The following is a 10401-nucleotide window of genomic DNA, read 5'->3' on the forward strand; positions in this document are numbered from 1 at the left end:
TGCTGCTCCAGCGCCCTATAAAGGGCTGAACTTACAGCCCACAGGCCGTGAAAGTGCAAAGGGCGCCCACGCACGCAGTCGCTAGCCTCCTCCCTCGGAAGTGCAACCCACTCACCGCTGTCCCCGAGTGGCTGACCTGGGAACTGGAAGGGACAGATGTGATAATGCCACCTCCTAGCTGCTTCAAAGCCTAGTGAGTGCGTTGCTCGGGCCTGAAACTCCCTGTCGGAACCGGACCAGGTGACACCGCCCCCTCTCCAACCTGCCCAGGGAAAAATGTCCTAGCGGCATGGCCTCCACTCTCTCCTGAGAAAGGCCCGGCTGGGCCCTAGCCCCATGTATGACAAAAGAAGCCCTGAGAACTGCGTTGTCGCAGCTCCTGGGCTCAGACCCCAGCAGCGTGGAGGTGCTGAAGTCCCACGTGGGGGTGGGGGGAGGGCAGGGGAGGAGGAGGCGGATGAGAGCGCATTCGGGGCCTCGTGCAACTTCTGCAAGTTCCCTGGGTGGCAAAGGGTGTGGGAAGTCCCTCTCTGACTAGGCCTTGGAACCTCGGCCCCCAAATATTTGCAGAGAGAGGGAGAGAGACAGAGAGAGAGCCGCGGTTTTCGGATCGCGCGCCCCCGCCCCCCTCCCCAGCCCCAAACTGGAAGGTAGATACTTACTTAGCCTCCGAACCAGGTACAGGTAATACTCAACAATACTGATGCCTTGTTTTTTTTGCTCTGTCCGGACCGCAACGCTGTAGCCAATTTAGATATGCTATAAATTTAACAGGTTGCCATGGCCACGGCGCGCCCATTGGCCGGCGGGCCCCCTACGTGCTGCGCCACGTCACCAAATCTGAATAAGGATGCGCGAATTAGGCGGCGGCCAGACAAAGATGAGGATCGGGACCGCTTGAAAGTGGGGGAAAGTGCCGGCGCCTCCGCCACCGGGGAAAGCCGTTTGGCAGTGCCGAGGCCAGCAGCCACCGAAGACACCTGGGGGAGCCCGGAATAAGCGCCGGGGCGCCCGACCCGTGGCATGAGGTCGTGACCGCCACCACCCCTCACCCCACTCTGGGTAGCGAGCGCCCAGGACTTGACCGTCTGAGTCTTGGTCCGGACCGGATTCGCCCGGCGGCGGCTGAGACAAGAGGCGGAGAGCAGCAGTCAGGCCAGGAGGCCCCAAGGGCCTGGGGCCCCAAAGGGAGGGCGAGGCGGCCCAAGCCGCCGGGACGCGGGGCTATGATGGTGCACTGTGCCGGTTGCGAGCGGCCCATCCTCGACCGCTTTCTGCTGAACGTGCTGGACCGCGCGTGGCACATCAAATGTGTTCAGTGCTGCGAGTGTAAAACGAACCTCTCGGAGAAGTGCTTCTCGCGCGAGGGCAAGCTCTACTGCAAAAATGACTTCTTCAGGTAAGAGGCCGCGTCGCCCAGCTTGCCTGCCAGATGCCCTGCCCGCGCTCCATCTGGGCGTCGTGGAAGGGGGGACCATGAAACCCATCGCAACCTCTCGGGCTCACAGCTTAGATGGGGGGCGAGCAGCACTCTGCTCTCCTCCTGCTCCATCTTCTGTCCAGGAAAGGTCCGGAGCCTAGGCGGAGGAAGGCTGCCTCGCCTCTGGTCCTCCTGGCAGCTCCCAGCAGCGGTGGGGCAGGGAAGAGGAAGCCCCACAAACTTGCTCTCCAACCCTCTCCAACAGTTGCTTCCCCAAGACACAAGCTTCAAGCCAGCTTGGAAAGCAAAGATGTTCCCTGGAGTTAGAAGTGTCTGGAGGCTTCTCCCTTCCCAGCAGAATTCTTGAGCCCAGAGGATGTCCTCCAGGACAAACAGAAACTTCCCAGATCCAGCCTGGTCCAGCCAGGAAGGACAGAGACCCTTCTCCCCCCACCCCCACCCTAACCCCTTAAACATTTTCTCCAGTGTTGAAAGGCATTGGCCAAATAGGAAACTGAGAATCAGAATCTTGGAGTCTGGCCTGGGCTGTGTCACACACACCCAGTCAGTCCATGTGGGCTCTCAGGCAAGCCAGGACACATAGCCTCTCTGGGCCTCAGTTTCCCCAGCTGAGAAATGCTGTGGGGTTTTTGCTGTTTAGCTTCCACAGGGCACCCAGACCGGCTTTGTGAGTGCAAATTGCAGGCGCTGGGGGTGGGGTGGGGGGGGTGTGATTAGCACCTTGGAAAAAGACTGCCGCCTGGCCCCAGCCACTCTACACTTGGAAATTTGAATAGGAGAAAATGTCAGCTGCGCCTTTACACGTGTAAACTCTCCAGCCCCAGAGGCCCGACACCCCTAATGTGGAGGAGCCTGCAAAGCACCTAATGATTTTTGATAAGGTGCATATGGCCAATTACGCTGCCGGATAAGGCCAAAAGTGACTTATGGCTTCTAATGCCCTCACTACATCAATGTCACCCAAATTCGCCCTGTTTAGAGACATGGGTGTGTGCAGATGTGGGGTTCCCAGAGTCCTGAGCCCCTTGCCTTCCTCTAACCTGCACCTCACTTCTGCCCTTGGGGGTCTGCACTACCCATTGTGGGGGAGGCCACTTTCTCTCTGAGCTCAGGGAAGAAAGAAAAAGGAATTGGATCAGGAAGGAGGGAAAGGTAGCATTTGAGAAATTCATGTGGGGTTCGGGACTGCTTTCTGTTCCCATTCTTCTGCTGCCTGCCAGGGCCAGAGATGGGGTGAGGGCTGAAACCTAGTCCCTGTTTCCAGAATCCATCCCTCTGAGGCCCTGCTGGCCCTAGCTCCTGACCAGATCCAGCAGGTCCCTGGTTAGAACTGGGAATGAGAGGAAGGGTCCCTCTTCCAGGCTCAAGCCCAGTCCAGGAGAGGGGTCTCCCACCCTGCTGCTAGGGCCAGCCGTCCAGACAGGTTGGCCCTACCTGGTACCCCAACAAACTAGAAAGGATCCAGAAGGCAAAGCCAGGAAATGATCCAAACCCAGCCTGCTGGGTTTAAACCCTTGGTGGACCACAGAACACAGACTCCAAAAGCAGCCTAAACAGATCTAGCCAAGATGTAGGAGTGTGTGGGTGGAGGGTGCCTTGGGACACTCTGAGCTCCTGCCTGGCTGAAGGCTGCACCCAGTGCTTATCCCTTCATAGCCCAGTGGGGTCTGAGTCAACCCACTAGGAGCAGGACAGTACCCATTCCAGGCACAGCCCAAGACATTGACCCAATTCCGCTTTGGCTAGGAAGGGTAGAATTAGGGTTCTGCTTGAAAGATGTGGAAACAGAAGCTTCGCAGGGGAGATGGGATGAGGTTGGGGGCTGGAGTGGACTGGACACCAGGCCTACCTCCCCACCTCGCAGTGACAAGTGCCCGCCATGTGTCCACAGGCGCTTCGGCACGAAGTGCGCCGGCTGTGCGCAAGGCATCTCGCCCAGCGACCTGGTGCGCAAAGCCCGGAGCAAAGTCTTCCACCTCAACTGCTTCACCTGTATGGTGTGCAATAAGCAGCTGTCCACCGGGGAGGAACTCTACGTCATCGACGAGAATAAGTTCGTGTGCAAGGACGACTACTTGAGCTCCTCCAGCCTCAAGGAGGGCAGCCTTAACTCAGGTATGGAGGCCTCTGCCCTTCCTTAGCTCTTGGCCTTAGTGCCCTTCTTGCCCTGCCCAGGCTGGCACTCTCTACTGTCTCCCAGTGCCCAAGTCGGTGCTGGGCTCAGAGCTCAGCACACAATTCACCCACCAGGCAATTCCAGGGCAAGGAGAGGGCAGTGAAGCCTAGAGAACAGGGAGCATTGGAGCCCATCCTAGGAGCCATAGCTATTCCGAGTCCTCCAGTTCTGAGCTCTCTCCAATTTGCCCTCCTCCCCTAATTTGGAACTGTATAATTCACCCTTCTGTGTCGTTTGAGGTCCTAATAACTTCTAGGTGCACTGGGAGGGCGCTCATTGGAATTTGGAGGGCAGAGAGAAGGGAAAGGAAGATGGAAGGGGACGTCTGTGCTCTCCTCAGTCCCCTCTCCTAGAAGGCGGATTCTCAGAGGGCATGCCACCCCCCTCCACACACACACACACACACACACACACACAGACACACTCTCTCTCTCTCTCTCTCTCTCTCTCTCTCTCTCTCGCTCTTCTCAGACGAGCTGAGGGCCTCCAAAGTCCCTTTCAAAGCCCCAGCCCCGCCAGGAGAGAGTGGGCGGGCGCCGGGTCTCTTGGGGAGGGGCTGTCGCAGATTTGGGAGGGAACCCAGATTGGCCTGCGGTGGCCTGGGCCGGCTGGAACCGGCCATTAAACTGGAGAAAGATCGGGCCGCTGTTGATACCGCTTGTCCCCTCCCCAATCCGTCCGCCCGCAGTGTCATCCTGTACGGACCGCAGTTTGTCCCCGGACCTCCAGGACCCATTGCAGGACGACCCCAAGGAGACAGACAACTCGACCTCGTCGGACAAGGAGACGGCCAACAACGAGAACGAGGAGCAGAACTCGGGCACCAAACGGCGCGGCCCGCGCACCACCATCAAAGCCAAGCAGCTGGAGACACTCAAGGCCGCCTTCGCCGCCACGCCCAAACCCACGCGCCACATCCGAGAGCAGCTGGCCCAGGAGACGGGTCTCAACATGCGGGTCATCCAGGTACCGCCCGGCCCGGTCACTCCTTCCACCCTCGCTGGGGCCAGGAGCCTCCGAGGAGGAGCCTCCCACCAGCCTCCTGGCCTAAGAACACGCAGGGCTGTGGTTGAGGGACAACTGGGCACCCGCCGGAGGTGGGTTATTTTGAACCAAAGATTCAGTCCAGCCCCACTGTCCTGGAGGTGTGATTTTGGACAGGGATTTCCCCCACACCCCCGCCCGCGCTCCGCTCAACGAAGGTTTGAAGCCTTTCTGGGCTCCAGGACCCCTCCTTTCCAAGCAGAGAAAGAAGCAATGTCCCTGCGCCGAGGCGCTGGCAAACAGACAAACGACCCCAGCCCGGCCCGGAGCCCGGGAGAGAGCCTTGCCGGGCGGGAGGCCTTTATAAAGCCGTCAGGCCGCGGGGAAGCCAAGAACCGGGAAACCCAAGTCTTTATGAGTCGCCCCACGGGTCCGCGAAATCCTTCACCCTTGGCTGGTTCGCCGCGGCCCCTCTCCGCCCCTCCCGGCCTAATCCGGCCCTGCCCCGACCTCTAGGGAGTCCTGGTGCGCCAGAGGCACTAGGACCCAGCAGGGGTAGCCAGGGCAGGAAGAGGAAGGGAGGGCACTCCTGACCCCGAGCTCACAGCCCCCTCCTCTGTCCCAGGTGTGGTTTCAGAACCGACGGTCCAAAGAACGCCGCATGAAACAGCTAAGCGCGCTGGGTGCCCGGAGACACGCCTTCTTCCGGAGTCCCCGGCGCATGCGTCCGCTGGGCGGCCGCTTGGACGAGTCTGAAATGTTGGGGTCCACCCCGTACACTTACTACGGAGGTAAGGGGCGTCCTGAGACGCGCTAATCCACACTTTGGCCCGAGCTGTTCTAGGCTGAGGGCACAGGGGGCCCCGGCCTGCGTGCGATTTCTGCCGCCCAGAGACACCCCTTACTCCGCCCCACGCACGCAGGACGTACACAACCAAAGACACCTGGATAGACACATGGACACACACAACTCACAAATGCCTCCTGGACACAAAAGCAGACGCATGCACACCCGTGATATACACACGAAATACACACTCGCCGTCACCCTCCCAGGACACGTGGGCGTACGCACACAGGCTTGTGTTCAGAGACCTCAGGGACACAGAACTAGACATACGATTACATACAACCACACACAGGTACTTTCTACTCCTCCACACACACACATACACTGAGACACCCCAAAAGGAGAAACAGGTGTCACGACCCCGCGTCATACTGAGGGGCACCTCCCCCCACCGGACACACAGCTTTCCTGCTGCCTTTGCCCTTTCGCCCCAAGTATTTGGAAAAAGCTGGAACGCGCTTGGGTTACGGAAGGAGGGGATTTGGGTTCACTTTTCCCCACCTTGCTAGCTTCTGAGGCAGCAACTTCGGTGCTGCAGAGGGGACGCTAAGCTGAGCATTTGGCACCAAATTCCAGCATTGTCCAGATCCTCCCTCCAGCCCCAAGCACACAGGAGTGCGTCTAGATTGGGAGCGCGCATCCGTCCACTTTAAATCTTTAGATCTGGGGAGAATGGCTAGTCCCGGCATTATCAGGCTCAGGCGAGGCTAAACTCTGTGGTTGATCGGCGCTTCTTTCCCCTTTTTTCTCTCCCGCTCCCTCTTTTCCCTCACAATGGATTGGTGGCCCATCCCAACTGCCCACCATCATCCCAGCTCCTCCTCCATGGACTTGGAGCCCCTAGATCCAAGGCACTACAGCCCTGGTCCACCATCCTCCCCGCCTTCCTCCCTTTCATTCTCCACCCTTCCAATTTGGGGAACCACCAGGAGTGCCCAACCTCAGCGGCATCTGTGTGGCTCCTGCCATAGGCCTTGCCGTGGGTTTTGTTACCCAGTTTGAGAGAGGGGACTTGTCTTTTAAAAAGTGAATTCATTGACAATGAGTGGGAAAGAGGGCAGGAGGCAGGCGTCCAGGCAGGTCCTGGAGGTGCGTCAGGGAACCTCAGCAGCGGTTTGCTTCAGTGGCCTGCGAAGGACTAGGATGTTAATATGGAGACTAGGCCAAGCCCTCTAGAAATTGTGAGCAAAATGCTTCCAGGTGGTGCTTTTTTCTGCGGTAGCAAGGCATAGGTTGGGGAGCCGCAGCAGGGTCCTCCAGGGTCTCCATTCTGCCATTGTCGGCGCCTATCTTTGCCTCCTTCCCCACAAAATCTCAGCCCGCTGTAAAAAGGTGGTGGGGGCGGTACCCGTCCAGAATTTTTCCCCGCCTGGATAATTAACCTAGCTTTCTGGGACGACCAGCACGTCCCGCACCAATCCCGCCGCCCCCACGCCTGCGCGCCTGCTGGATTGGGTGGAGGGGGGGTTGGACACCACGACCCCTCTTTCCCCCGAACTGGGGGGGGTCAGGACTCCCCAGCCCCCAGCAAGGCAGCCCCGCCTAATCCGCGCTGGGAGATCCCGGCGGTGGCGGCCGGCAGCGGGCGAGAAAGGGGCCGGGCGGCGGGGCCGGCGGCTCCCCGTGGGAGCGCGGACAAAGCCCCAGCTGCGGCTTTTGTGCCCTTTTCAGACGGCGTTTGTTCCAATTACCTCCGGCCCGGCCGCCATATGGGCGGAGGCGGCGCGCACGACGCCTGGGCCGCGGCCTTCGCTGCTTTGCGGGCTCGCTGCGGGCCATGGCGGTCCCCCATCCCTGTCCCTTTGAGGCCCCAAATTCGTCTCTTCTCCTTCACTTTCGGGGCGGATGGAATTTGCGGCTTTTAGAAAGTAATTAGCAATGGTTTTAGTTTTGCCTAAACGGTCTCCACGCCGCGCTCCTAGACACCCCCATTTGGATAGGTTTCAGGATTTGGAAAAGAATGGAGGAGATGGGGGCTTGGGAACCCGCCCATGCTGAAACCCCATGACTGAGCAGGTGGAATGGGCTTGCAGAGGAGCCCTGACTGGTTTTCCCACCGTACTAAGCGGGTTGTTGTTACCTGTGCTGGCTGCAAAGGTGCTCGCTCGGTGGGGTCCCCCCACCCCAATCCTTGAGGGGGCCGACCTTTGGGGACGGAGGAAGGCTATCACTGGACTTGAGGGAAGGGCTTTGGGAGGGTAGAGCTGATGCAGAAGCAATTTGACCAGGGTGGACGCCTGACCTGGCGTCCTGCACGGGGGAATTTGTGGGGAAAGTATTCATTGGTGAATTTCTCTCAGGGAGAACCCATAGCTGCCACTAGCTTGTCAAACGGGTTCAATGTCCCTAAATACTTCAGAACCTAGGTGTCCTGACAACCCCCCAACAGAAGTCACTGGCCTTAGCTTTTTCTAATCCAGGCTGGTTCAAATGGTCGAGCCCAGCATCCATCCCGACCCTGGCGGGGGAAGGGGGAAGGGAGGGACAAAGAACAGCGCCAGGTCCAGGTCGGTGGGCTCAGAGGTGACGGGTGCGCTGCCTGCAGTTCGTGCACCCCAGGGTCAACCTGCCAGTGCCTCTGCGCTCAGGCGGGTGCCCAGTTTTCGGCTTCTCCCCAGCCAGTTGCCACCCGGATCCGACCATTTCGCGCTCTGCTCTGCGTCCGTGGGTTCATCCTTTCCTGACTCCGCTCCCTGGTTTCTCAGCCTCCGTCTCGGTTCCTCGAACTCATCTCACTGATCCACCCGTGGTCTCTGGATGCATCTGTCTCTCCATCTTCTGCCTGGCTCCTGTCTTTCTCCATCCACCTTTGGGGTTTTCTCTAAGCGAACCCTTCTCATCTTTCTTTTTGCATGTCCTTGATTCTGTCTTACTCCACCTGCAATCTGTCCGGCTGGTGCGGTGACTTCCCGCTGCAGCGTGTCCTCGCTGCCTTCCACTCCGTGTCTGTGCCATCTCTAGCTGTCTCTGTGTGTCCGAGTCTCTGTCAGGAGCTCTAAGACACTGGAATTGTCTGCGTTCCTGATGCTGCTGTCTCTGTATGTCTGTGTATCAGGGAACCTGTGACTTTGAAGTCTCGCATCTTTCCCGCTCTGTGCCCCTTATTGTCTCTGGGTCTGTCCATCTGTTTGTCACAGGCCCTCTCCGTGGGCCTCCTGCACACTCCACCATCTCCAAGGGTCTCAGACCTCCTATCCCTTGGTCTCCGCAGGCCTCCGCGGGTCATTGTCCCGCTGTCCCCATTGACACTGGATCTCTGCGCGTCCCTGGCCTTTGTCACCCCGGTCCCCGCGGGTCCACCTGGGACCTCTCAGTGTCTCACGTCTCTGTGTCCTTCCCCCTCCCTCCCGCAGACTACCAAGGCGACTACTACGCGCCAGGAGGTAACTACGACTTCTTCGCGCACGGCCCGCCGTCGCAGGCGCAGTCCCCGGCCGACTCCAGCTTCCTGGCCGCCTCGGGTCCCGGCTCGACGCCGCTGGGCGCACTGGAGCCGCCCCTCGCCGGCCCGCACGCCGGGGACAACCCCAGGTTCACCGACATGATCTCGCACCCGGACACGCCAAGCCCGGAGCCGGGGCTGCCGGGCGCGCTGCATCCCATGCCCGGCGAGGTGTTCAGCGGTGGGCCCAGCCCTCCGTTCCCCATGAGCGGCACCAGCGGCTACAGCGGGGCGCTGTCGCACCCCAACCCCGAGCTCAACGAGGCGGCTGTGTGGTAAGGCGCGGGCCGGGCCGCCCCTGCGCTCGCCCTGGGGAGCCGCCCGGACACAGCTCAGCCCCTCCCCCCAAAACCAAAACGGACTTGGCCTGGGTCACCCTCAGGGGTCCTCTCTCGGGTCCGCAACCCAACCTGCAGCTGCTGCCGGGCTGCGCGCCGAGGGGGGCCGTCCCCCCATCCTCCACCCCGCTGGCCCTCGGGGACCTCCAGCCCGCCACCAGCGCTCTCCAGCAGCCGTGAGCAATTTCTTGGGACCAAAGTCAATATTCTGGAGAGTCAAGAGATTCCAAGCACGCTCTGATTTCCCCCGACCCCCATCCACCACCGCCACCTCTTTGAACTGAGCGAGGGTCGAGAGAGGCCAAGGGGCGGAGACCATGTGTCCCCAACTCTCTGCAAGCCGAATGTCATTTTGTAATCTTATTTCTCGCTCTGCTTTCCCCATCTTTAAAAAGAAAAGGTGATAAGAAAAAGAGAGAGAGAGAGAGATTGAAAGGGAGAGAGAGAGAAATGAGGAAAGCGTCCGCCAGAGAGAAGATGGAGAGAGCGAGCTAGCGAGCGAGCGAGCGATGCTGCGTGCTGGCGCCCCCTGGTGGCCAATCTTGAGGCTCAAGGTCAGCTTTTCTAGGAAGTGGGGTGGTCACGACTGACCAGCCGCAGACCTGCTCCGCTCTCTTCCTTCCTTGGACATTGGTTTTGAGCCGGAGGGTCCAGGCCGGACTCGAACACCCGCCCACCCTGCTCTGCCCCTGGGCGAGGTGGTCCAGGTCCCTGCCCGGGGCCTGGAGGCTGGGCTGTCAGGATGTACACTATACTTTTTTGGAAGTCGAACGCTTCTAGTTTCCTTATTTTGTATAAAGAAGAAACAAATAAAGTATGTTTTTGTGTTTACTGTTTATTTATTGTACTCTAGTTACCTGGGGTTGGACATTTTTATATTTTTAAGAGGGGGGTTGGCAGTATGAGGGAGTTGAGCCAGAAAGAGGTTTACCTAAAAAAACAAAAACAAAAAATTTTAAAAAGTCAACTTTTTTTTTTAAAAAAAGAAAGATTAATAAAAAAAATCTTTTTTTCCCTCAGTACTGTGTGATTTTCTTTTTGTCCCTACCTTTATAATCAGGGCAAATGAAAATATTTTGTCTGCTTCTTGTCTCTGATATCAAAAGGATTTGATGGGTGCATAGACCCCCCCTCCTCATCCAAAGGGGGAGCTTTTCTGGTGAGTGGGGC

The 10401-nt window shown here is 58.8% G+C and overlaps 1 protein-coding gene across 1 annotated transcript; it reads left to right on the forward strand.

Moving 5' to 3' along the window:
• The first annotated feature begins 899 nt into the window (after positions 1-899).
• On the forward strand, positions 900-10114 carry Lhx5 (LIM homeobox 5). The gene is made up of 5 exons (XM_020154472.2): positions 900-1399; positions 3333-3556; positions 4306-4583; positions 5227-5392; positions 8805-10114. The coding sequence occupies exons 1-5, from the start codon at positions 1227-1229 to the stop codon at positions 9170-9172; spliced, it is 1209 nt and encodes a 402-aa protein (XP_020010061.1). The 5' UTR covers positions 900-1226; the 3' UTR covers positions 9173-10114.
• The last annotated feature ends 287 nt before the right edge of the window (positions 10115-10401 follow it).

This window comes from Castor canadensis, chromosome 18 (assembly GCF_047511655.1).
Source record: "Castor canadensis chromosome 18, mCasCan1.hap1v2, whole genome shotgun sequence".
Classification (NCBI taxonomy): domain Eukaryota; kingdom Metazoa; phylum Chordata; class Mammalia; order Rodentia; family Castoridae; genus Castor; species Castor canadensis.

Bases quoted from the DNA above. Each gene is read 5' to 3' on its own strand.
- Lhx5 (XM_020154472.2), top strand. From the start codon at position 1,227: ATGATGGTGCACTGTGCCGGTTGCGAGCGGCCCATCCTCGACCGCTTT. The intron at 1,400-3,332 runs GTAAGAGGCCGC...ATGTGTCCACAG, and splicing joins TGCAAAAATGACTTCTTCAG to GCGCTTCGGCACGAAGTGCG. The intron at 5,393-8,804 runs GTAAGGGGCGTC...TCCCTCCCGCAG, and splicing joins CCCGTACACTTACTACGGAG to ACTACCAAGGCGACTACTAC.